The sequence below is a fragment of the Ornithodoros turicata genome, chromosome 1 (assembly GCF_037126465.1).
Source record: "Ornithodoros turicata isolate Travis chromosome 1, ASM3712646v1, whole genome shotgun sequence".
In the NCBI taxonomy this organism is placed as follows: domain Eukaryota; kingdom Metazoa; phylum Arthropoda; class Arachnida; order Ixodida; family Argasidae; genus Ornithodoros; species Ornithodoros turicata.
This window is the reverse complement of record NC_088201.1, coordinates 12028010-12055607: the sequence shown is the minus strand read 5'-3', so window position 1 is coordinate 12055607 and position 27598 is coordinate 12028010. Positions and strand designations below refer to the sequence as shown.

At 47.0% G+C, this 27598-nt stretch overlaps 1 protein-coding gene across 1 annotated transcript; it reads right to left on the bottom strand.

Annotated features, from left to right (window-relative positions):
* Positions 1 to 9773: 9773 nt before the first annotated feature.
* LOC135377485 (techylectin-5A-like) lies at positions 9774 to 21481 on the bottom strand. The gene is made up of 5 exons (XM_064609912.1): positions 21369 to 21481; positions 10846 to 10951; positions 10563 to 10668; positions 10236 to 10400; positions 9774 to 10145 (listed from the first exon to the last, which is right to left on the bottom strand). The coding sequence occupies exons 2-5, from the start codon at positions 10918 to 10920 to the stop codon at positions 9850 to 9852; spliced, it is 642 nt and encodes a 213-aa protein (XP_064465982.1). The 5' UTR covers positions 10921 to 10951; positions 21369 to 21481; the 3' UTR covers positions 9774 to 9849.
* Between the last annotated feature and the right edge of the window lie 6117 nt (positions 21482 to 27598).

The window sequence follows — 27598 nt, the reverse complement described above, 5'->3', positions numbered from 1 at the left end:
TACGGTGTAGCCTGCTGGGCCTAAAGGGCATGCTGGTGAATGCTCGGGGTCTGTCGATGCCCGGGAAGAGGAACGGTGTTTCATGAAGTACTAGCGAACAAGGACGGCTATAAATGCTAAGCCACTTACATGTGCATACGTTTCATCTCAGATATTCCGGTGTACCTACATCATATTACGGTGTAGCCTGCTGGGCCTAAAGGACATGCTGGTGAATGCTCGAGGTGTGTCGAAGCCCGGGAAGAGGAACGGTGTTTCATGAAGTACTAGCGAACAAGGACGGCTATAAATGCTAAGCCACTTACATGTGCATACATTTCATCTCAGATATTCCGGTGTACCTGCATGATATTACGGTGTAGCCTGCTGGGCCTAAAGGACATGCTGGTGAATGCTCGGGGTGTGTCCAAGCCCGGGAAGAGGAACGGTGTTTCATGAAGTACTAGCGAACAAGAACAGCTATAAATGCTAAGCCACTTACATGTGCATACATTTCATCTCAGATATTCCGGTGTACCTACATCATATTACGGTGTAGCCTGCTGGGCCTAAAGGACATGCTGGTGAATGCTCGAGGTGTGTCGAAGCCCGGGAAGAGGAACGGTGTTTCATGAAGTACTAGCGAACAAGGACGGCTATAAATGCTAAGCCACTTACATGTGCATACATTTCATCTCAGATATTCCGGTGTACCTACATCTTTCTACGGTGTAGCCTGCTGGGCCTAAAGGGCATGCTGGTGAATGCTCGGGGTCTGTCGAAGCACGGGAAGAGGAACGGTGTTTCATGAAGTACTAGCGAACAAGAACAGCTATAAATGCTAAGCCACTTACATGTGCATACATTTCATCTCAGATATTCCGGTGTACCTACATCTTTCTACGGTGTAGCCTGCTGGGCCTAAAGGGCATGCTGGTGAATGCTCGGGGTCTGTCGAAGCACGGGAAGAGGAACGGTGTTTCATGAAGTACTAGCGAACAAGGACGGCTATAAATGCTAAGCCACTTACATGTGCATACATTTCATCTCAGATATTCTGGTGTACCTACATCTTTCTACGGTGTAGCCTGCAGGGCCTAAAGGACGTGCTGGTGAATGCTCGGGGTCTGTCGAAGCGAAGGTATGAACGAAGGGTGTTCATAAATCGAGAGTTGACTGTATTGCAATTACGACTGGGCCAACGTTTATCTTGTTCTGGTGGTGCTGGCGAAAGGGCTCGCCGTTGTCGGCCTCACAGAAGTGGGCAAGTCACGACTGACGCCCTGGGGGATTGTGCGTCCTGGGCCGACTTCTAAGGGAACTGTGCCGACATACGTCTGAAAGCGTCTGAGGAAAACCTAGGAAAAATCCCAGAGAGCACAGCCGGCACCGGGATTCGAACCCGGGTACCTCCCGCTCTCGACGTGACATGGCGTGACATGGCATGGTTTCACGGACTCCGTAGATATGACCACTCTCGTCAAGCTTAATGCATTTTTTCAAGTTAGAACCCCGAAGAAGTCACATAACAGATCAATTAGAATTCTCGAAGCCACGGCGTACAAAAAGCCATTGTAGCCGGCTCACCTACCCAGTGGCGAACAGTTCCGCCGCTGAGTGGCGCCGAAGGCCTAGCGTCGAGCTGGCCCCTGGCGAAGTGCATGGAGCCTATAGACCGATACAGTAATGTTCGTCACCGCCACTGATCTCTATGTATAAAAGCTGGATCGCGCATGGGAGAGGGGCTCGTGGGGGAGAGGCGTGCCTTCGGGCCGCCATGTTGGGAGGCCCTAAAGCGTAGTGTGTGCCCATAGAAAACAATGGGAGGCAACGGAGATTGTGAGTATTTATTGCACTGCTAGCATTGATCGTTGTTTGTCATCACACAATTTTGTAAGGTGCCAGTATACTGATGTATCCTAACAGTGTTTCACAGGTGTCCTGCCGTTCGATTCTTAATTACGTTACATTTTGCATTCCGAAACTAAACCGTCACTGCATTGCAGCGCTGGGTATTGTACTACAACACGTTTCCCAGCCAATATTTCAATAAGAAACGATGTGAGGTTAACAACAACCATGTATGTAATATCCCGTGCTGCGTTCTGAACAAAAATTGTTCCATAAAGAATGGTCCGGGAAAAGATATACTCGCATGGCAGAAAGAGATCGTTCTGTAGAATCACAGCCGTTGTTTTAGCTGTGTATGGGTTTAGTATGATTTGTATCAAGCTTCACTGCAGAAAGAGTCTTTTAGTGAACGACAGCAGTGCTTTGCCTCGCAAATATGGACACACCGAAGCAGCCCAAATAATTACTTCACGCAATTAGATCACGCTGGTTAGAACAGTTAATCAGGTTAAGTTACTTAAAAGTGGTAACACATCCTTGAGACACAGGACTTATCTCTTTTTGAAGTACAACCCTTCTATGTTTGTTTGTTTCTTCCTTCATTGGTTCTGATTATTTGCAGGCACGGTTATGCCAAACTGAATGTCCTTCTCGAGTACTCACATGCATTTGCTGAATACAGCTGCAGCGTGAGCAAAGCTGCTTAGGGACTGGGGCCTGCTATCCAGTGCTGACTTAGTCATGCTTGTTATTTGGAGCACGTTCCAAAAAATGCAGCTGCATATCTGAAACTCCAATGAGTATCATCGTCATCTAAAAGGGAGCACCGTTGTGAGACCAGACACACTTTCTGAAGGTCTTCTATGGCACCTTCCGCAGTTTGCACAGTTCTGTTCAGCATCGAAGTCTCTCATAGGAACCACTTACATTTTGATGTGCAAGGGCCCTCTTGTACTACACGCGTATGGTCTGCAAATTGCAACAGGACAATTTGGAGCTTGAAGCAGTTGTGATTTTGTCATTTTGGCCCTCGTGTACCCAGTCTGTGAAATGTAAACAAAAAAGTCTAACATGATATTCTTTTGTAAAGAAGATCACTGATGATGAGTAAAGAGAATATACAAGTTCAAGTTTATACAACATCAAGTTTATTCAAGTTCAACATTTATTTCTTGCACTTATGCGTTTCAGGATACAATGAACGTGCAGGGAGGTTGCAAAAAGACTACATTTATTGTTTTGTGACCTTGCTACAATGACAATATATATTTTAGGAATGACAATGGACAGGTACAATTTGTAGCACTCAATTTTAGGTTGGAATGAAGAATGAATAGCAACTTCCCTCCTGATATTTTCTCATATATCCTGAATTTTAAATTTAATGTGATCAAATATGTGATAATATATAAATATATATAAGAATAATAATACTATATAAGAATATAATATGTGATAAATGAATGCGATCAACACTAGATGTAAACAACACCAGTAGCCAGAGAAGTGCATTCTCAAGAAATAATTTTCTTCTTATAGCATATATGTGAATGCCTATTAACTGAAACAATTATCACAGTTCCCTGACAAGTTTTAATTTCTGAGAGAGTACTGTAGAGGCGGCTTAGATCTACAACAGTTAATACAAGATATTATATATTGTGAATACATATAAAAATCCCATGTGACACATATGCTTTTAGTTTCTGGAGGTGCTGTGGTAATCAAAGTTTGTGGGCACCACGCAGGTTCTGCACCCATTTCTTGAGTATGTCGAGGCAGCTGTGAAGTAACCTGTATTGATGATGATTATTCCAATTTTTATGGTGCATCGACAACAAAGGTCATAATACATCATTTTTAAAATCAATAAAAACCCCAGTGCAAAGGTAAAATAAGGGGACGAGACGAACACAGACAAAGCGACGACACACAGCACTGACTGCAACCATAAGAGTTTATGTCCGTCACTATCTCCTTCTAAACTAATACCTTCTCTCCACACTAACCACAGCATCACGTGAGAATACATTCTACGCAAGAAAACCTTCTATCTTATCAGACAAGGTTACTGACGGCACACTTATACACGAATTCCCCAATTTCTTTATCGTTAAGGCTTCCAAGTATAACAACACCCCTTTACGAAATAAACTCTTATGGTTGCAGTCAGTGCTGTGTGTTGTCGCTTTGTCTGTGTTCGTCTCGTCCCCTTATTTTACCTTCGCACTGGGTTTTTTATCGATTTTAAAAATGTCATACCAACCCACCCAAGTTTTAACCTTATTCCATAATACATCAGAACATTGGTTTGGATGCAACTAGTTAAAAATGAATATGTTGTTTAACAAATGCGTTGGATAAATGTTAAAACATCAGTTTAAAACAGGGTTTACAATCCCTGTATCTTCTGAAAATTGAAAAGATTAAAAACTATTCTAAAAAGAATATGGGTAACTCTTCTAAAAAGGATTATAATTATATTGCTGGGTGAAGGAGCCTAAGGTGTATAAGGTGTGTTTCTGACGTGAGCATGTAAGAAAATGTGCAAAATTGAAAGAGACTAACCTCAGTCCGTGCACTGCGGTGGTTCCTTCCTGTAAAGTAGAAACCCGTGGATGAGGAACATGATCCTTACCTGTACACTCAGTCGCATCACACTTCATAGACGATCCTCTGGGTAGCCCCATGAGAAAACCTGTATTGAGATACCACTTTTGCCTTAAACACTGCTACAAATTATTATTATCGCAAGCTGACAACATAGCTCAGACACAAAGGCGGTAGTCACACCACACCACCGTTACGTAGGATTCTTTGTCACAAATCAAACCAAGGCACAAAACAATACCAATACATGAAAAGGGGTGACAATCTTGGTCTCATTATGACGTAATACCGAACTTGTGCGCGAAGGTAATTCAAAGAAATGCATGTGCACTTGCTTCCGCAGAGAACACCGTGTACCATGCTAGCAATGCATGCAAAAAAGCGCTCGAGTGCTCGCACATATATTGATGACAACACTACCTGTGTAGTGTACCATGTTCTTTCAAGCATATTATGCACTCAAACTGTATTTTCCGCCGGGTAAAATGCAAGTGTGCTCGATTGAACGTCGGAAGAGCGATCAAGCAACCTGCATCCAGTGCTCGTTTTGGGCACAAAAACACTTCATAATGGTCAAATAAATGTACAGAATGGACGCCTATTTATTCCTTGATGAAGAGTGACTCACCTGTAGAAATTTAGGCCCTGTAACCTTGCCAGTACGGTTGGTACGACCGTAATTGCAAGAAGTTGCCATGATCGCTGCGGCGGCTGTTGTGGGCACCGTAAGATGGCGGCCGGTTTCTTCACGCTCGCGCTCCCTATCCGCGATCCAGCCTTTTACAATCGAGATCAGTGGTCACCGCTTCACAGTCAACTGGGCCAAATTTCTTTTCCGAAAACATCTTACGTTTTCAGTAAACGAGTTTTAAAGATTCTGATCACGTAAGCCAGGACGCAATTGATGAAACAACATGATGACGTAACCCAGGCAAACGCATGGGAGCGCTGCGCAGGCGATTGTCTCCGAGGGCGTCTGCTGCTTTCGCATCGCAACATACTAAGTGAAAAGTCCTCGGTAAATACGCCGACTTTCGCTTCCCAGTGTGAGTTTTGACGTGACCACGTTGCGTGGAACACGGTGTTACTCTCCTGGCTGTACGAACACGTCCGACGCTAAGTCCAGCTCAAGTCCCTTAGAGACTTTTTTGCCTCAGCCTCCCCTTCACTTGTTTTTTGTGACGAAATAAATAAATGAAATGAAAAACCAGAAACAACATTCCCCAAGCCGATCACAGAGCAGACGCCGTCCCCTAGTATTCCGGATCGCCCGCCCGCCTGTCGGTCGGTCGGTCGCCAAGGCTACCAAGGTCCCCCCAGCCGCTCCCTGATTGGTCTCACTGAGGCCTTGTCTGGGTGACGTTTCCAGAGAGGGAATTCCGAACCGGAATACTCTTAATATGCGTCGTCTGCTCTTGCCTTACATCGTCGTCTGCTCTTACATCAAACTGCACAGGAACAACGCCACCAATTCGCGTCGGATTTTCGGCAGTGATAAACGCGGAGTAAAACGGCACTATAGTTTCGGAATCGACCGAGACAGATGCGATAGTCCCTTTAAGTGTGGTATAAGTTTGCTTGGTAAGAGTTGAGTGTGATATGAGTTGAGTGTGGTATGACTTGTCTGGTATGAGTTGTCTTAGTATGAGCTGGGGTAGAGCCCTGCGCACTGCTAGTCAAGTACGGCGGCAAAACTACATTGCATGAGGACAACACAAGGCCTAAAACGAAAGAAGTTGGCCATGTGTCGGCTACGTTAGAGCCCTGCACGGGCCGACTTTTCCGGGCCCGACCCGGCCCGGGCGCATCGAAAAATGGCCCGGCCCGACCCGGGCACGGACCTTCATAATTTTATGCGGCCCGGCCCGACCCGGCCCGGTGACCCTGTGACTAGAGCCCGGCCCGGTCCGGCCCGGTGACCCGGCGAGTAGATCCCGGCCTAGTATTTCCAGCCGCGACGTACGCGTTTCTGGCGATTATCAAACAAATTTATCAGTAAATTTATAAGGAGAGAAGACAAACATACAAGTGATGGCAGTTTAACGCCGTAACCGCACGAGACCAAATGAAATCCAGAACGCACGCGGGCATGGGCGTTATCGTTACACTGTCAAGATTTTGCGGAGGTAGAGCATGCTGTCGACAAACTGCTTCTCCCAGTCCCTACTCCTCTCACCAAGATTTGCAAAGTGATTGTGAAATACGTGAGGAGTGAGGAGCAATGTAAACTGGCTTTGAGAATGTTCTAGAGGGTCGAATCATATGCATAATGCAGTATCGTTTGCTTGTCTTTGCAAAATATGCACAGGAATGACGGAAACGCATGATAATATGAACTAATGCATCTCCATTGTGTGGAATTAGCTGCGTGGCCCGGCCGGGCCTGACTCTCGGGAACATATTTGTCGGCCCAGGCCCGGCCCGCGGTGGTGGCGTATTTTAACGGCCCGGGCCCGGCCTGGCCCGCGGTGCTGGCGTATTTTGTCGGCCCGGCCCGGAGCACACAGCCAATAACAAGCCCTACCCGGCCCGCGGGCCGGGTCGGGGGCCCGTGCCCGTGCAGGGCTCTAGGCTACGTAGCCATCAGGATCAGCAGGCCAGTCGGGAATATTTCTGTTGTATATATAGACCGTATACTGTTGTATATATAGATCACTGTTGCTTGAGGAATTAGGGACTATTTGTCACCAGACGTTGCCACGAGCCGATTTACCTCAATTTGCTAGCAATTTCCCTGTTATATTTGCACCTTGTTGCGCTGGGTTTTCAAGCAACAAGTTGTAAAACTGCGCTGTCAACATGAACTGCCTGTCTGCTGCTTTACGGTACCTTCAAAAGAATCGGTGTAGTTTAAGGTGACTTGCCCTCTTACTTTCGTTTTGTGTGGCTCTTCCTCTTCCTCTGAGCATCGCATACCCGCTCGAGCGACATTATCGGGGGCAGGTGTCCGCGGAGGAGAGGATATACCAAGAAGATAACGCGGGAAAACGAGAGCATCCGAACGATACCCGATTATATCTTCTGTGTTTGTATTTGTTGAGCAGTAAATTTCACAAAGAGTTGGAGCTTGATAGTATCTTGAAAGTAACGAGTTACTTTTGTATTTTGTACTCTACTCAAAAACTTTGCAATGTTGTACTCGGTTACTTGTTTGTTTTCCTCTGGTACTCAGTAACTTAAATACTGTTTTGAGTGTCTTGTACCGTAAACCCTGGACTGACGAGGCCTACAGCCCGAGGGACTTCCATGCCATCGCATTCGTCGTCCAATACCAGTTCCATACCCCCCCCCCCCCCAACGCATTCGCACTCCTCATGAAGCACCTCAGATAGCTCTTGTCTCCTCCGGTGCACCGGATATGCTGCAGTGTCCTGGCTCGGAGGCTGCTTTGCCGTTCGCATACGTGGATGATTTGTCAGTGGTCCTTACTGATAGGGGTGAGCCACGCTCAGACGACGCCTACTCGAGCTGCGGTGCACAGACTTTTCTCTGGCCGCTCTGCTTGGCCCAGTACGACATCACACACAGCGGTCTGTGACCAAAGCAGTTTTGACTTTCTTGAGCGATTCAGGTCTTATGAACAGCCTGTGAACTCCAGTCGTGCAATCTCATTCTTCAGTGCCCCACTCAACGCATTAACCTCATGCTTTTCTTTTAAAGTCATCTTCTGTAATCCATCTCATCATTCTTTCACCGTTTGTTAGTCATCTTTTTTTTTGTTGTCGTCTTTAATCTATCTCATCCTTCTTTCACCGTTTGTTAGTTTACCTTTATTTCCTGATTCTTTTCTGTTCTTTTTTTATTTATTTTAGACTTCTTTTTTTCTTTGCGGAATAGCAAGCCGACGTCCCGTTTGGGTGACCTTTCCCCCCACTTTTTTTCCTTTCGTCTAATAAATATACCCCCCCCCCCCCATTTACTGATAGGGAAGCAAAGCGACAGGGTGCCCATCGCGTGCTTAATAAAACGGATGCAAACGCAGTGCTCCTGGTTAGTATTCCTCGTCCGTCGGAACACGTCGTGTGTGCGCTGTGAACGAGATTTCGTTCTGAAGTACTGGCTTGTAGCCTGTGTGGTAATGCGCGCAGCAGAACCCAGTGCCACCGTCAATGTACTCACCACGGGGGGTTGCCGCTATTCACTTACGTGGGCTGGTTTCGTTGCCTCATGGTGGGCAAAATGGTCCGTGAAGTCATTTCTGTTTTCTTTCTTTCATTTTAGAGAAGGGGTGTCAAGTAACACAAAAACAAGGAATTAATACAGCGCCCTTATCTGTCCTTCTAAAAAGCTGCCCAGATTAGTACTCTTATGGCACCGCGTCTGTCTCTGTAGGCGGGTTGGACGTCCGTCGAGGCCAGAGCAGGTCTTCAGGGGCCTCTGACGTCGAAAAGTGAAAAAATCTAGCGGTCCAGGTAAGGTAGGCAGAAGCCTCAGACAGGAAGCAGCCGATAGTTCGAACATTGACTGCTCTTCTATCGGACTATAGGCCCTAGCAGAAAAACAATGTGTTCGAAATACTGTTTCTTTTTTTTTACTTTGAGATCACAACGCGTTTCTTTCTGCTCTGTCGCGATGGTGAGCCTGTGGAACACGTCTTACATAGATGCGTTCTGCCTTACTCTCTCTGTCCACAGAGATGCCGTACGGCGTTTGACGTGTCCTATTGGAGATCTTTCAGTTCCTCTTTCAGCTTTCTATCCCGACATGAAACCACTGTCAGTTTGTGTCCTTTCGCGACGAGCAATCAACTCTCAGGTTTGGATAGCGCGCCTTCCTATTAGTGTACAGTGGTTGCACAGTCCATGCGTAGTATGCATGGTGGTTAGAGAGTTTAGAGGAGGGGGTGGGGATATGTTTATTAAGAAGAAAAAAGGAAAGGAAAGGTCAGCCAGACGGAGGTCGGCTTGCTAGAGGAAGGATTCGCAAATTTTCTTTCGGGGAACAAGCAGTTCTCAGCGAACCTAGCACGTAGTGGCTGATTTCATTTTACGACATATCACCTCTCCCGTTTGATCTGTCTCTGGATGTTGCTTTTGTTAGGGTGTCCCAAACGGTCCTGGTAAGCAATACGAAATAAACTTGCAAATAAATTGAGACGCACCATGTTTTCATTTTCATAAAACGTTGATCCACTTCTTTATGCAGAAAGTCGTCCATTTACTATACATTCTGTAACGTTCTCACGCACTACTGGAAGCATTCTGGGGGAAAACCTTGAGGTATATTGTCCGGTGTTTTGCATTCCGGCACTATAGCGTTGGGCTAAAAATGCTGGAAATAAGTTCGCAGCTAGTGGTCGAGTTTGAAGCACAGAGTTCTTTTAGGACTTGTGCCTGAGTTATCTAGAATTTATTCATAAAAAAGTAATGAAGCGCATGCCGATACAGTGAGGTGTCTTTTTTTTTATGTTCATGCAGTTCTAGCAGCAAAAGTTCCAAAGCTCGCATCTCTCATCTTCATTTCTACCTGCGGGTAGGAATAATGATAGAGGTCTTCTATGCCGTCTCTGATTGACCATTCGATGCCGTCGGCGTAGCTCGTGTGGGCCCCGTTGAGATTGAGGCCATTTAGGTTTGCCAGGTGACAGCGCTTGTACCACCAGGCCCCCCTGTATGTAACGGCACAGTTGCTGTCAGGGTCCATGTCGTTGTCCCTGTCAAACGTGCTGAAGCTGGCTCCGTTTTCCCCACTGAATGCATCATAACCTGGGAAGAATAAATGTTTTTAAGCTAACAGCGTAAGACTGAATATGGGTAGAAGGCCTAGAAGCTGTACTATACGTTCATTAGATTTACCTGTGTCTCCCGTGTACCCGCTGACTGTGAGCTCGTACTGCTCATCTTCACCAGCAATTTTGAAGAGAGCGTAGTACGCTGTGAGAGTCTCTCCCGTGCGATTCGTGAGTACGATACGGAGTGACGTTGCCTTGTTAGATGTCATGATGTGGATCAGCTGATTTCCTGTCCAATTGCGCAATACACCAATTGGATTGGGAGAGCGTCCATCTTATACTGCTTTTGTATTGGACAAGCAGAAATGGCACTTTGGACAGCACAGTCTTATATTCCTTTGTAACCGACCGAAGAAACTTAAACATTCATCTTCTGATTTGCTACGCATACCTAGCCAGAATTCTTTCGCTGGGTCCCCGAAACCATTTTTGTATGCCTCCCAATCTCGATAGAAGTCGTACACTGGATTTCCAAACTGTCCGCGCCGTTGAAAAACCTAAAATAAAAAAGTAAAGCATGTAGGTATGAGACTAACGCAACTTTTAATTATAAGCCAAAAACAAACAAGTTTCTCTGCGGAGAGTATAGAAGAACTTCTCCAGCTCGCAGAAGCAATCTGGAGCACACGAACGTTCAGAAATCACCGAGCTTACGAAGTGTCTAAGGGTCTAACCCCTTCACCTGCGTGGTTCCAAGAACACCCACTATTCCGTGAAGTCGTTCGCAGATCCCATTTCGCTGATGGCATTTCTTGGGTGCAAAGGCTGCAGGAACCACTTCTGGAAGTCATGGAGGAATGTTCCTCTATATTTTGTTTGCTATGCATAATGGAGGGCCTGGCTGTAGTTGAACCGCTCGAGTGATACTGTGCGTCGCATCTTTCCGCACGACACTTGACGTGAACATTAGTCCCTATCAGTAATGCCCCCAGAAATCGACACCTGGTGGAGGAGGTACCGAGCTTCCGGGGGGGGGGGGGGGAGTGTATATGTATATGGATACATGTTTGTGGGTATTATGCATTGGTAGCCGAGCTGTATTGGGCAATATCTCAGTGTCTTAGGGGGGTAGGGAAATCCCTGGTCCCTACAGCACAGCTGCTACTACCATATCTACGTGATCCAAACTTTAAAGGTAGACCAACAACGACACGCACCTTGCTTGCGAACCCTGCTTTGAAGCGTTGTAGCAAAACCACAGCTTCGTGGATTTTCGGACGAAAGTTTGAATTCCATGATGATCCATGGAAGCAACGAAGGCGACTGATGTGTTGTTCGTGAGAATTAAGTCTACCTTTATGGTATGCGATATAGATGTACGTTGAATGAGGGTATAAGGCGTACGGGAAGCACGCGTGGGAGGCTAAATAAAGGGCTTGTTCTTGACGTACTTGGTGCAGACAAAACTGGAGCCTGTAGACGTCGGCCATAGCGATCGCACGCCTAACCATACGTCGCGTCACTTCTCTTGCTTCGCGAACGATTTCAAACTATTCATCAACATATGAGTTTCCAGGTCGAGTTCACGGCAGTGGCACGACATCTGGGATTGTATCGCAGTCACCATGCCCTCACTCATGTCGCTCCCCTCCCACATTCCAGGCTTGTTGCGCTATAACTTAAAAACCCGAGACTAGGGGACAAAAAGCGACAACACAGACAAGGTCTCAAGAGGTCTGTGTGATCGTTTTTTGTCCCCTAGTCTCGGGTTTTTAAGTTATGGATCTATACCACCAGCTCGCGTGCTAGCTCTCTATCCTCTTGTTGCTCTACTTTGAAGAAGACGTGGTATCTGCAGCTACGAGCTTCCAAACTCAACGTCCAACCGCCTCCGTCTGATTCCATATCGCAGTAAGTTGCAACAGATAGCGTTGAACCTTCGTAAGGAAAGATGTTGAAGACACCACTGCGGTTCTGGCCAGAGATATAGATATCTGCGCAGTCTCTGGGCCGGCCTTGAAGGTCACAAGAAGTTTTTCTCGTATTTCAGTCGTATCCTACAGTCACTCGTCGAACCCCCGGATGAATATAGATAATAGTATACGCTCATCTATGTCTTACCGCTTAGAAGAACCTTTCTCAGATACGCAACGGACTGTTCTATATTGGTCAGGGACTGCTCGACCGTTGGTGCGCATAAAGTACTGGAGGCAACGATGAGTACCACCAGTGTAGATGCAGTGACGACCATTTCTAGACTGTGTAGGTTTCCGACAATTAGTATACTGTCGCATGCACGTTCAGTAACATCAATATTCGTGATGTGGTATCTGTTCATGTTGTGCACAGTTAACAGGAGCACTGCTCTAGAAGAGTGGCTCCTAACATCTTTTGTGCAAGCTAAGTTTAAAAGCGCAAAAGAAAAAAAAAAGGGAAGAAAAAGGGGGCCCCGGTGAAACGCTTCCTGCAATTGCCTGCTAAAGAGGAATGCAGAACACCATAATGTCTCCCCATTTGATCTTCCTTTTTCATGTAGTGTACGCGAACTCCATAAAGGTTTAAAGAAACGATGTCCATGCGTGCATACAGTTTTGGATCATCAAGCACGCGACAGTTCTCCAGGTTTCAAGGGGGTCAGAATGTGAGCACTTCTGTTTTAAGGCCGACCCGCATACGACGTCTTCTCGACGGAAAAACGTCGAGGGCTCAACGGTTTTGCGCTCGACTGCGAAGACAATAGGCGCAAACTTGTTTTGCCGACGTCTGAGGTGAGTAGATACTGTATTTGAGGCGAGCGGCGGAAGTGACGCGTCTGTCTTGACCAGTCGGTCTCTGCCGGAAGCGGTCGCCGGCACAGCAGCAGGGGCAGATCCAGACCCTCGGTTTGAAGGGGGGGGGGGGCGGTTTCATTGTCAGAGCGCGTAGTGGGGGAGGGGAGAGAGGGAAATTCCATATATAAACTGACGTTTTGGGGGAGGGCGATCGCGCAACCGCTCCCCGCCTGGATCCGCCCGTGCACACCAGTGTGCTCGCGCCGGCGTGGACAGTAAGCAGCAGACGACCAAGTTGGCGTACGGACGAAGTGGGCAACACAATTGAGGACACAGGAACATTCCCCTTGTGGAAGGAACCAAAAAACAAAAGTCCGTCCCAGTTACAGAACACCTAGATTCTGGCGACGGTTGCTTCCCTACGGTCCTATAAAATGGGATGACTGTTTTCCCATTCTTCTATCTCGTATTCGCGAGCTTCGGTTACCAACATGCCCAGCAATTCGGGACAAAACGTAAAGCAGGCTTCATCTGATACTGCTACCGTAGAAGCCATGTATTAGGAACAGAAAATCGCGTGCAGCACGCCCGGTTGTTGCCGCTTTGCATTCGTTCTCTAGTGGGACGTTGCCTGTGTCATAGCGAAACATTTAGTGCAACTTTCATTGACGAATATTGGGTTCTTCGAGGTTCCGTTTAGGTTCCAAATTTCCGACCTGTAAAGGAGGCTTCACGAGATACACTGAAGCTTTGGTTGAGGCCCTCAACCAGGTGAGTTAACGCAAATACACGACGCATTTTGCAAGAAGCGCGTGAGTTGAATGCTCTGTACGGCATCTCAAACACCCTACAAGACAGATAAGTTCGCAGAATTTGTTGCGCACGCAAAAATAAAACAAATCCCTCGCTGTCACGAGACTCTTGCTTCGATGCACGGGATGAGGTCTGAGGTCAGTGGCGCGTATGCAAGGAATATCGTGATATGAGCGATGGTAAACTATCACAGAGGCCGATATTATAGCACTAAGTTGATTCCTTTCGTCTCGTAAGGTAGGCATCATCTACCTACCGCCGCGGGATGCGCGCATTGAAAATCGAAGAGCGCGTGTAGTTTGTTGTTTTTCTTATCGCGATGCTTTTAAACGTAGATTTATGCGTGAATATTGTCAGGTTCCTTTGAGGTTCCAAACTTTTCAGCAGGGCTGGTTGAGGGAGCTCCACTTGGGAGCCCATAACGTGGGTGGTTCCTCTGCACACTTACGCATCAACTTCGCGTGCTCCAAATACCGCTAATAATGCTAATGCACAAATAATGCTCGATATTCAAACGCTAATGGTAACATCCCAGTTACGAACATCTGTTTCCAAAGTCCCCAAACTACAGAGCCGGCCTCGCCGCCTTTGCCCTTTATGATTCGTCCTTCAAACAACTAATTTACGTAGCCATATTTGCGTATGGGTGACTTTTTGTTTGCGCTACTTGGCTATACGCGCGTTTCGGGTCGTTTTTCCCCTCTTTGATTGGTAACGTGTATTAACCAATATTTATTTATGTGCAAACTACCGTGGCATTTTGGCTGGGATTTCCGCGGGTTCGAATCCCGTTACCGACTGTAATGTTTGAGGTTCTCCCTGGGTTTTCCGACATACTTTACATACGAATGTCGGCACAGTTCCCTCTGAAGCTGACCCAGGACGAATACAAACCCCCCGCTACTTCCTGCTGTCCTCTCTCTATCTGCCATGTCTGTACTTCGCTCATAGCCACAGTTGCTTCTCGGCGCTAACACAGAATTAACACACACAAAAAAATCAAACAATTGTTCATGTGTCCTTCGTCATCCAATGTCCATCATCACGTCTCACTTTGTCAAGCCGGACACCCTGCTGCTCTGCACGCAAAAGAAAAGAAAGAAGAAAGCATTTCAGACATAGTACATGAGCAATTTGTGCAGCTTTTGGTAACCGTTTACGGAACACGGCGCTGACGTATTTCTTCGTCGAAGCGGCCCTGTGTTAACTATCAGGAAGAGATCGAATAAGAAACGAGTGACCGGCTATATCCTATCCATGTCAGTGTGTGTGTCCGCTCCTGTTTGCTGCACAGCTGTCGCTCGAATTGGGAAGTACGACACCATGGTGTTGCGTAAACTTTTGTCCCAAGCAGTACATCAAGCGGAGGACCAACTGTCCAGCAGCAGAGTTGAATCTGTAAAAGTCAAGTACAACTCCATTTGTTGGGTATATACAGTCAACGTAGTGCAGCGCACAGTTCCAACATTTTTCGTTTAAACATCTCCTCACATAAAGGTGACATCGAGACGCGTTTACTAAACCCTGCTGTATACGATGAAGAAGCTTCACGAGTTTATACCACGTGCTGTGATGAAACCATGTCCAGTACAATATCGATAAGAAAACAAACAATGCCCTCGTACAGTTATCGCTTATCGGTGCTTCAGAGACACTTAAGAGGGAAGCAACGATGCCTCTTATCACCCGAATCGCACAATATCGTTTTTTTTCTCTTCTCTCTTCAGGTTGAAGCAACCACATTTCCGTGAACTCCATGACGCACGCTGAAGTGCACAGGGATGTACGTTGAGCAACAGCAGAAGGGCTGTTCCTCAACGTACATCGCAACATTATATCGTACATCCAACAACGCAGCCCCAGCTACATTTCTTGTTTAATCTTTTTGAGATTTTCTGTCTTAGCTTCCTTTGCGTACTGAAATTTCGGTGTTGTTGTTGTTGGTTGTTTAAATAACAAGGGGAGGTTGCAACCCCCCCGAAAGAAAAGAAACGGTACGATTGCACCACAGAAGGTGCGAGCGCACCCGCAACAGTTCACCGCGGCGAGCGTCACGACCGCGACCACGCAGGACGGAGCGCGCCGTTCACCTCAAGGATCATAGTAATGTCCACGCACAGTCTAGTATAGGGTTTCTAGTCCAGATTTCACAATGAAATTGGCAAGAGCATTGAAGGCCGCGTCCCTGTGCTTAGCGTCCCATACGCCTAAGACTTTCTCTATGCTAAGGTCCCTGTTGTCGAGATGGCCAAGGGTCTGCCTCAACATGTCTCTTTGTGCAGCATGTTTTGGAAAATACACGATGATATGTTCAGTGTTTTCCACTGCCCCGCACAGTAAGCAGTTGGGCGAGTCCACCTTGCCGACTTTATGAAAAAACTGCGACCATAGGGCACATTCAGGCGTAGACGATGCAGGAGAGTTTCTATGTGTCTGGGTGTTCTGGAGGGTATGGTAAAATTCAGCTCCGGGTCTAGCGTGCGCAGCAGTGACGGACCACTGTCGACTTGGTGTCATTTTGTCCTGCGGATGTCATCAGTCATAGATTTTAGGAGAGATTTGATGTCCTAAGAAGTGACAGGGCGCTGACAAGCTGGTGCATGATGAGAGAGGCGGTACCCGAGACGGGGAGGAAGAGGGACGACAATTCTTGTTGTGTCGTCCCTCTTCCTCCCCGTCTCGGGTACCGCCTCTCTCATTTGATGTCCTGCTTAGAAAACGTAACTAGATGTTCTGTCGATGACAGCTGTGCGATATTCGCCATTTCGTCCACCTTCTTGTTACCACTTATGCCAATATGGCCAGGTATCCACTGAAGAATGACGTCGTGACCGATGTCTGTGCACTTGCGATACGCTAACAGGATGTCTCGTACTGTTGACGCCGTACGGCCTTTTTCCAAGAACGATGAGATATAGCTGCGAGGCCGGCTTTTGGAGTCGCAAGGGAAATTTCAGTGTTTTTCCAACCAAATCAACCCAAATTGTAGACGGAGGCGCCTCAATAGTGTGGTGCTCCAGATGACCCGCACGTAAAAAAGAAATACAAAAGAAAAGTCATAATTGTACTCTACATCACGCTTCGCCAGGTAAATTGCTGTTGATGTTATGCGGAAGACATACAGGGTTTCCCCAGAAACGTGTAATTGAATTGTAATTTAAAAAAGTACACCACCTAGAATCATGCGATCAACGGCATTTGTTCTAACTAGGTTTTTGTCACCTCCTGATGTGAATGTTGTGTAACGTAAGTTTCATTATGTAACTTTTGCGAAGTGAATTCGGAAATTTGCCGAATAAAGGTCACTTTTTTACACCACAAGTATGAGGTGCGTGTGTAATTTTCTCAGATTCATGATAATTGACAGGGATATTCAGGAGCTATCTCATCAGAAAAAATAGCCGTACAGCATGCCCTACTGAGCTCAGTGAGGATAGCGCGCTACGAATTTTTCAGGGCAATCGTTTGCAGTCCGACGAAAGGAGGTTGGAAACTCAGCTCAAACCCACATCGCAGAAAGAGATAACACAGGCATGGCTTATCGCGTCCGCCTTCCGCTGGGATCATGCTTTCCCTCTCCCAATTTCAGGAACTATCACTTTTTCTACTATCACTCTGTGGGCTGGGTTTGGAACCTCCTTTCGTCGGACTGAGAGTGGGATTGCGTTCTTTTTTTTTACTTTCGTGTTAGCATCGCGAAGCAACTGTGGCTATGAGCGGCGCATAGATGAAGACAGATGGAGAGAGGACAGCAGGAAGGAGTGAGGGACAGGGGGGTTAGTATGCGTCCCGGGCCGACTTCAAGGGGAACTGTGCCGACATTCGTCTGGAAAGTCTTCGGAAAACCCAGGGAAAACCTCAGACCTAAGAAAACCTGAGAAAGCACAGCCGGTGGGAGGATTCGAACCTACCACCTCCCACTCAGCATGAAACCCACGAGCGAGACGCCGTGATTGCGTTCAAGAAGTCGTCGCGCGTCATGGTCCGGTGCTCCGGAAAGCATGATATTCGGCTATTTTTTCCGATGGGATAGCTCGTGAATATCAATGTAAATTATCATAAGTTTGAGTTTGAGTTTCACGCTCTTCATATTGGTGGTGTAAAAAAGCGACCTTTACTTGGCAAATTTCAGAGTTCAATTCGCAAATACTTACATAATTAAACTTACGATACATGACATTCACATCAGGAGGTGGGAAAAACCTAGTAAGAACAAATGCCATTGACCACACGATTCTAGGTGGCGTAGTTTCTTTTTTTTTTTTTTATCCAATGACACGTTTTCAGGGACCCCCAGTATACTTCTGGAGCTGTTTGTAATCGAATCAGCCAAGACGCCGGCTGTGAAAAAACATCACTTTATGCTCTTTTTTTTTCATTTTGCTGCTTAACTTTTCGCTATCATTCATTCAATCGCCAATGTTAAGAGTAACCTATTTACCGGAGGTTCAAACAGCGAGCTTTAGTGCAAAGTACGCTATCGCCTTTGCGTACGTAAGTGATAGCATGATCGTTCTGCGCACTGTGCGAAGCTCTCTTTATGAACGCGTTCATGGAGTAGTTGGTCAATATTCGATACATAAGATACGCAGCCAGTGACAAGGGTTGGCAGACTTCACGCAACAGTTGCTAGCCAACAACTGATAGAATTAAATGCAACAGAAAATAAGGAAAACACAGGGGGAAGTGACAGGAAAAACTGGCTTGTTAGTCATTATCTTACTGTTCGGTGGTCAATTGACTTATCGCCACAAGAGATTAGCTACTTGTGCGACTCCCGCTATTAGACCACCAAACAGGAATATATTGACTAACAAGTCAGTTTTTTTCCTGTCACTTCCCCTTGTGTTCCCCTTGTTTTCTGTTGCATTAGATTAATTCAGTTATTAGTAAGCAGTTGTTGCGTGTCTGTCGTCCCTTGTCTCTGACTGCGTATGATTGATTGATTTTTAAAAGAAAAAAATGGATGACTGCGTATCTTCTGTAGCTCTCTTTGTGTTTTATGCACTACTTGCACTTATGCACTAAAACTTTCTAGTAGTGAGCTTCAGTGCATACATTGCGTACGTAAAAGACCTTTTACGAACGCAAAGGAGATAGCGTACGATGGACTTAAGCGTTGTTGGTTCTGCGCTCTGCGCGCGCGCAAAAACATAAAGAGAGCTTCGCGCATTGCGCAGGACCACCACGCTATCCCTTACGTACGCAAAGGCGATAGCATACGGTGCACTGAAACTCTGCATTATCGTGTGTTTTAGTACATTGGAAGAATTCTACAAAAACGATACGATAAAGGAAGTTATTAAATCCAAGCTTAGCAATGTGATGTCACCCGTTTCAAAGAAGCGGTGCGATTGGCTTATCATGTAATATGTATCTCTGAAGTGCCGGCCGCTCTTCCTAGAGAGCTTAAAATAAACCTTTACATGCTATTATCACGATGCTGATGCACAGACCGCAGGTGTTGTACAGCAGGTGCTTACATAGCTTACATTCCTTGAGACCCGTGCGCTTCAACTGTGGTTAGATAAATCTGAAGATAAAAAAGAAGATATTGTGTGATTTGGAAGTGTCAGAAGAAGCGTTGCTTCCCTCTTACGTGTCTCTGAAGTAGCGATAATGTGATAACGGTACGAGGGCGTTGTATGTTTTCTCATTGATATTTTACCGGTGAACTAAAGATGACATCTTTCACATCTATCACAACACGTTGTATACGCACTTGGAGCTTCTTGATCACACACAACAGGGTGCTGTAAAAGCGCCTGATGTCACCTTTATGCAAATAAATGTTTACCGACGAAACTTGTTAACGAAAATTGCTTGAAATGTGCACTGCACTACACTGACCGTATACTCAACAACAAATGGAGGTGTGCTCGAGTTTTACGGAGTCTGGTCCGGTGCTGGACAGCTTGTCTTCCGCTTCTACCAACTGCGCACATACTATGTCTGCAAAGCTTTCCTTTTTTCTTTTTTGTGCAGCAGCATGATGTCAGGCTTGTAGGGATGAGACAGGAGGATGGACAATAGGTGACAAATTATACATAAATAAATGTTGGGTAATACCTGTTAGAAACCAAACAGAGAAAAAAAAAACGATCCGAAACGCGCGTATCAGAGTAGCCCAACCAAAGTCATCCACACGCAATGATGGCTGTTTGAAGAGAGATGGCATAAAGAAGATTAAAGAACCTAGGCGAGGATGATCTGTACGTTCGGGACTTTGGAAACAGATGTTCGTTGCTGGGATGTTAGCAATACCAATACCCTTTGAATATGAACATCTTCTCACCTGATTTTCGTTGTCCTTTTTACAGCCTATTCAAGACTTCGGGTTATAGGAGGAGCTGGACCAGTTCCATGTTTCCAATTCATGCAAGCGGCATTTGGACCCCCCCCCCCCCCATCAAATGGGGCTCCCAAACAAACCGAGCGGAAAAGTTTGGAACCTTAAAGGAACCTGACAATATGCACCCACAAATCAGCATTTAAAGGCATTGCCATAAGAACAACAACGCACAACACGCGCTCTTCGATTTTCAACGCGCGCATCCCTCGGCGATAGGTAGATGTTGCCCGCTTTACGAGGCGAAAGGAGTCAACTGAGTGCTCTGATATCGGCCTCTGTGCTAGTTTGCCATCGCTTATATAACGATATTCCTTGCAGGGCACGCCACTGGCCTCAGATCCCCTCACAAGCTTCGTGCATCGAAGCAAGAGTCTCGTGACAGCAAGGGATTTGTTTTATTTTTGCATGCGCAACAAATTCTGCGAACTTACCTCTCTTGTAGGGTGTTTAAGATGCCGTACAGAGCATTCAACTCACGCGTTTCTTGCAAAATGCGTGGTGTATTTGCGTTAACTCACCTTGTTGAGGACCTCAACCAAAGCGTCAGTGTATCTCGTGAAGCCCCCTTTACAGGTCGGAAATTTGGAACCAAAATGGAACCTCGAAGAACCCAATATTCGTCAGCGAAACTTGCACTAAATGTTTCGCTATGACACAGGCAACGTCCCACTAGAGAACGAATGCAAAGCGTCAACAACGGAGCGTGCTGCACGCGATTTTCAATTCCTAATACATGGCTTCTATGGTAGCAGTATCAGGTGAAGCCTGCTTTACGTTTTGTCCCGAATTGCTGGGCATCAAAGTATATGGATGCAGTGTTGTGTTTTATAATATAAACGTGAAACCTTATCCGTCCCTCTCGTATGTTCATGCTCGTGACAAAGAACGCCGCTAGGGGCTGCGAAGGCCAAGCATCGCCTACGCCGCGCAAGGAGACGTCGAGAAATCGCCGTTTGCGGGTGAGCTCGGCGGTTTACCTTACTGTCGGGCTGACGTCACGAGCTCGAGAAAAACGTCGTATGCGGGTCCCGCTTTACATTTGCAAAAATGTCTTTCTTTCTTCGGATAGCATATATCTCCATATCACGACAAATGCCCAGTGCGCCCAAGAAACACTGATAGAGAGCACCCGACGAAAAATTATTGTGGTCTGATCGGTTAATACCAGATTCAAGCCATCCCGAATGCACAACGAAGAGATCTCTTGTTTCATTTACAGCAAGAACTTCAAGATGCCTTCTTCAACTGCAACGTTTATTTTGTTTGCTGACGTTCAGTTAAAACAATAGTGGTTGGTAGGTGTGCCAAAAGTGTAACTTACTTTGGAAGAACGGCCTGGTGAGCGAGTCACTGTGTGAAGCAGCGTCTGGAACGATGACAGGTGCAGCTATCTAAGCAGGCACTTGAGTAGCATAAAATCACGCCATATCTTCGCCAAGTTTCGATTGCAAAGGACGGAGCATACGTTTGGAGGTTGTTTTCCAGACACTGTTTTGATTTTCCCAGCACTTCGGGCAAAGTTTAGGTGATCGCCTGTTAGCTGCCAGAGTTATATGAGGACTCCTGTTGCAAGCCTCTACCTTTGTTCTGGCACACGACTGATTGCGCAAGTAGCTTCGTGTTAGGCCTGTTTCACGCGAACGTTTTTCTCGTCCGTGTTTTTAACGGAAGCAAAACGGACCCATTGGAAACTACGGGGCTCGATTGCCCTTAGGTTCTATTTTTGAAGGAAATGGACGACAAAAACGGACATGTGAGAGAGCCATGCTGAAAGCCATGCATGAGCATGCCATGAGAGGCATGCTCATTGTTGACAGCGGTTCATTATGTTCTGTTGGTTTGAGGCATAAAACAGAGGTGCAAACGAACAATAAAACATTACGCTCATAATGGTAACGCGATCGTGTGTCTTATAGTCATTGTTTTTGTTTCTTATATACGTCTCCAACTAACGAAAAGTGCCAGCGTCTCACTCTCACATGAGGCGATACGCAGGGTGGCGGTTCGTGCTGTTCGCGAAGCGATGCAACATGACGCGGCTCACCTCGTATTCGTTTCTGGAAAACAAGACAAACAAAGTGCGTTCTTTCTGTTTGCAACTTATTGAACTAGTTCAACGATCGTAACTTCCACTCGCACTGCACCTGCACGTCCCCATTCCCTTTTGGAGTAGTGCTGACCTCAATCCACACGCGAGTTCCCGATTTCGTTGCACTGCGTGTCTTCGCCGTGCAACCGAAAAGAATCGAGGAAAGTATTTCTTGCGTGAAAACGTTATTTAGTGATTGGACATTCCATCACGATCAAAAACTAATTTTTTTTTCTCGGTCTGAACAGGTTGAGCCCGGGCCCTGCACACTCACGTGTAGTGCTCTCGACACCTTCCTTTTAGTCTCTTGGGTGAACGACAGTAAGATATCGTCGTGTCGTTCTGTCTAATTTTCGTGCCCAAGCGTAGGCTTTCCTCCTCATAGATCTTGTTCACCAGCTTGCCTGCGGTTATGCTGTTTTATCTAGCAATCATGTCATTTGCGTTCCGCGTTTTGTACTCAAAATCACTGATCGTAAGCATCTTTACGAGTTCTTGTTGACTCCTCTACGTGTAGTAGCTCCTCTGCGCCTCCTGTACCTCTCTTTTTCGAATCCACCACCTCCCAGTCTTCAGCACGGCCCTTCACCCTCATATGCCACGCAAGCAACCAGCGGCATGGCCGAACGGGTTAAGGCGTCCGTCTCGCTGGTGGTAGCCAAGGTCGTGCCTGAAGACTGGGAGGTGGAGGGTTCGAATCCTACCACCGGCTGTGCTGTCTGAAGTTTTCCCTGTGTTTTCCGAAGACTTCGAAGAATGTCGGCACAGTTCCCCCTGAAGTCGGCACAAGACGCATACTAACCCCCCCCCCCCCACACACACACTCCTTCCTACTGTTCTCTCTCCATCTGTACGCCGCTCATAACCACAGTTGCTGAAATGGGCTGGAGCACGGGCTCTGTTGCCGTGCTTTCTGAAGTTTGGGGTCGCCTCAGTTACAATCCCAGTCGAAGGGCATAAGTCGTCGCTAATATGCCTCTGGCACCATGATACAAGGGGTTTCATCCACTTTAAAGGGCTCTGTTGCCGTCTTCTCTGAAGTTTGGGGTCGCCTCAGTTACAATCCCAGTCGAAGGGCATAAGTCGTCGCTAATATGCCTCTGGCACCATGATACAAGGGGTTTCATCCACTTTAAAGGGCTCTGTTGCCGTCTTCTCTGAAGTTTGGGGTCGCCTCCGTTACAATCCCAGTCGAAGGGCATAAGTCGTCGCTAATATGCCTCTGGCACCATGATACAAGGGGTTTCATCCACTTTAAAGGGCTCTGTTGCCGTCTTCTCTGAAGTTTGGGGTCGCCTCAGTTACAATCCCAGTCGAAGGGCATAAGTCGTCGCTAATATGCCTCTGGCACTATGATACAAGGGGTTTCATCCACTTTAAAGGGCTCTGTTGCCGTCTTCTCTGAAGTTTGGGGTCGCCTCAGTTACAATCCCAGTCGAAGGGCATAAGTCGTCGCTAATATGCCTCTGGCACCATGATACAAGGGGTTTCATCCACTTTAAAGGGCTCTGTTGCCGTCTTCTCTGAAGTTTGGGGTCGCCTCAGTTACAATCCCAGTCGAAGGGCATAAGTCGTCGCTAATATGCCTCTGGCACCATGATACAAGGGGTTTCATCCACTTTAAAGGGCTCTGTTGCCGTCTTCTCTGAAGTTTGGGGTCGCCTCAGTTACAATCCCAGTCGAAGGGCATAAGTCGTCGCTAATATGCCTCTGGCACCATGATACAAGGGGTTTCATCCACTTTAAAGGGCTCTGTTGCTGTCTTCTCTGAAGTTTGGGGTCGCCTCAGTTACAATCCCAGTCGAAGGGCATAAGTCGTCGCTAATATGCCTCTGGCACCATGATACAAGGGGTTTCATCCACTTTAAAGGGCTCTGTTGCCGTCTTCTCTGAAGTTTGGGGTCGCCTCAGTTAAAATCCCAGTCGAAGGGCATAAGTCGTCGCTAATATGCCTCTGGCACCATGATACAAGGGGTTTCATCCACTTTAAAGGGCTCTGTTGCCGTCTTCTCTGAAGTTTGGGGTCGCCTCAGTTACAATCCCAGTCGAAGGGCATAAGTCGTCGCTAATATGCCTCTGGCACCATGATACAAGGGGTTTCATCCACTTTAAAGGGCTCTGTTGCCGTCTTCTCTGAAGTTTGGGGTCGCCTCAGTTACAATCCCAGTCGAAGGGCATAAGTCGTCGCTAATATGCCTCTGGCACCATGATACAAGGGGTTTCATCCACTTTAAAGGGCTCTGTTGCCGTCTTCTCTGAAGTTTGAGGTCGCCTCAGTTACAATCCCAGTTGAAGGGCATAAGTCGTCGCTAATATGCCTCTGGCACCATGATACAAGGGGTTTCGTCCACTTTAAAGGGCTCTGTTGCCGTCTTCTCTGAAGTTTGGGGTCGCCTCAGTTACAATCCCAGTCGAAGGGCATAAGTCGTCGCTATAATATGCCTCTGGCACCATGATACAAGGGGTTTCATCCACTTTAAAGGGCTCTGTTGCCGTCTTCTCTGAAGTTTGGGGTCGCCTCCGTTACAATCCCAGTCGAAGGGCATAAGTCGTCGCTAATATGCCTCTGGCACCATGATAAAAGGGGTTTCATCCACTTTAAAGGGCTCTGTTGCCGTCTTCTCTGAAGTTTGGGGTCGCCTCAGTTACAATCCCAGTCGAAGGGCATAAGTCGTCGCTAATATGCCTCTGGCACCATGATACAAGGGGTTTCATCCACTTTAAAGGGCTCTGTTGCCGTCTTCTCTGAAGTTTGGGGTCGCCTCGGTTACAATCCCAGTCGAAGGGCATAAGTCGTCGCTAATATGCCTCTGGCACCATGATACAAGGGGTTTCATCCACTTTAAAGGGCTCTGTTGCCGTCTTCTCTGAAGTTTGGGGTCGCCTCAGTTACAATCCCAGTCGAAGGGCATAAGTCGTCGCTAATATGCCTCTGGCACCATGATAAAAGGGGTTTCATCCACTTTAAAGGGCTCTGTTGCCGTCTTCTCTGAAGTTTGGGGTCGCCTCAGTTACAATCCCAGTCGAAGGGCATAAGTCGTCGCTAATATGCCTCTGGCACCATGATACAAGGGGTTTCATCCACTTTAAAGGGCTCTGTTGCCGTCTTCTCTGAAGTTTGGGGTCGCCTCAGTTACAATCCCAGTCGAAGGGCATAAGTCGTCGCTAATATGCCTCTGGCACCATGATACAAGGGGTTTCATCCACTTTAAAGGGCTCTGTTGCCGTCTTCTCTGAAGTTTGGGGTCGCCTCGGTTACAATCCCAGTCGAAGGGCATAAGTCGTCGCTAATATGCCTCTGGCACCATGATAAAAGGGGTTTCATCCACTTTAAAGGGCTCTGTTGCCGTCTTCTCTGAAGTTTGGGGTCGCCTCAGTTACAATCCCAGTCGAAGGGCATAAGTCGTCGCTAATATGCCTCTGGCACCATGATACAAGGGGTTTCATCCACTTTAAAGGGCTCTGTTGCCGTCTTCTCTGAAGTTTGGGGTCGCCTCAGTTACAATCCCAGTCGAAGGGCATAAGTCGTCGCTAATATGCCTCTGGCACCATGATACAAGGGGTTTCATCCACTTTAAAGGGCTCTGTTGCCGTCTTCTCTGAAGTTTGGGGTCGCCTCAGTTACAATCCCAGTCGAAGGGCATAAGTCGTCGCTAATATGCCTCTGGCACCATGATACAAGGGGTTTCATCCACTTTAAAGGGCTATGTTGCCGTCTTCTCTGAAGTTTGGGGTCGCCTCAGTTACAATCCCAGTCGAAGGGCATAAGTCGTCGCTAATATGCCTCTGGCACCATGATACAAGGGGTTTCATCCACTTTAAAGGGCTCTGTTGCCGTCTTCTCTGAAGTTTGGGGTCGCCTCAGTTACAATCCCAGTCGAAGGGCATAAGTCGTCGCTAATATGCCTCTGGCACCATGATACAAGGGGTTTCATCCACTTTAAAGGGCTCTGTTGCCGTCTTCTCTGAAGTTTGGGGTCGCCTCAGTTACAATCCCAGTCGAAGGGCATAAGTCGTCGCTAATATGCCTCTGGCACCATGATACAAGGGGTTTCATCCACTTTAAAGGGCTCTGTTGCCGTCTTCTCTGAAGTTTGGGGTCGCCTCAGTTACAATCCCAGTCGAAGGGCATAAGTCGTAGCTATAATATGCCTCTGGCACCATGATACAAGGGGTTTCATCCACTTTAAAGGGCTCTGTTGCCGTCTTCTCTGAAGTTTGGGGTCGCCTCAGTTACAATCCCAGTCGAAGGGCATAAGTCGTCGCTAATATGCCTCTGGCACCATGATAAAAGGGGTTTCATCCACTTTAAAGGGCTCTGTTGCCGTCTTCCCTGAAGTTTGGGGTCGCCTCAGTTACAATCCCAGTCGAAGGGCATAAGTCGTCGCTAATATGCCTCTGGCACCATGATACAAGGGGTTTCATCCACTTTAAAGGGCTCTGTTGCCGTCTTCTCTGAAGTTTGGGGTCGCCTCAGTTACAATCCCAGTCGAAGGGCATAAGTCGTCGCCAATATGCCTCTGGCACCATGATAAAAGGGGTTTCATCCACTTTAAAGGGCTCTGTTGCCGTCTTCTCTGAAGTTTGGGGTCGCCTCAGTTACAATCCCAGTCGAAGGGCATAAGTCGTCGCTAATATGCCTCTGGCACCATGATAAAAGGGGTTTCATCCACTTTAAAGGGCTCTGTTGCCGTCTTCTCTGAAGTTTGGGGTCGCCTCAGTTACAATCCCAGTCGAAGGGCATAAGTCGTCGCTAATATGCCTCTGGCACCATGATACAAGGGGTTTCATCCACTTTAAAGGGCTCTGTTGCCGTCTTCTCTGAAGTTTGGGGTCGCCTCAGTTACAATCCCAGTCGAAGGGTATAAGTCGTCGCTATAATATGCCTCTGGCACCATTATACAAGGGGTTTCATCCACTTTAAAGGGCTCTGTTGCCGTCTTCTCTGAAGTTTGGGGTCGCCTCAGTTACAATCCCAGTCGAAGGGCATAAGTCGTCGCTAATATGCCTCTGGCACCATGATACAAGGGGTTTCATCCACTTTAAAGGGCTCTGTTGCCGTCTTCTCTGAAGTTTGGGGTCGCCTCAGTTACAATCCCAGTCGAAGGGCATAAGTCGTCGCTAATATGCCTCTGGCACCATGATACAAGGGGTTTCATCCACTTTAAAGGGCTCTGTTGCCCTCTTCTCTGAAGTTTGGGGTCGCCTCAGTTACAATCCCAGTCGAAGGGCATAAGTCGTCGCTAATATGCCTCTGGCACCATGATACAAGGGGTTTCATCCACTTTAAAGGGCTCTGTTGCCCTCTTCTCTGAAGTTTGGGGTCGCCTCAGTTACAATCCCAGTCGAAGGGCATAAGTCGTCGCTAATATGCCTCTGGCACCATGATAAAAGGGGTTTCATCCACTTTAAAGGGCTCTGTTGCCGTCTTCTCTGAAGTTTGGGGTCGCCTCAGTTACAAT

Bases quoted from the DNA above. Each gene is read 5' to 3' on its own strand.
- LOC135377485 (XM_064609912.1), bottom strand. From the start codon at position 10,920: ATGCCATCAGCGAAATGGGATCTGCGAACGACTTCACGGAATAGTGGG. The intron at 10,401-10,562 runs GTATGCGTAGCA...GCAATTGGACAG, and splicing joins AGCGAAAGAATTCTGGCTAG to GAAATCAGCTGATCCACATC. The intron at 10,146-10,235 runs GTAAATCTAATG...TATTCTTCCCAG, and splicing joins CGGGTACACGGGAGACACAG to GTTATGATGCATTCAGTGGG.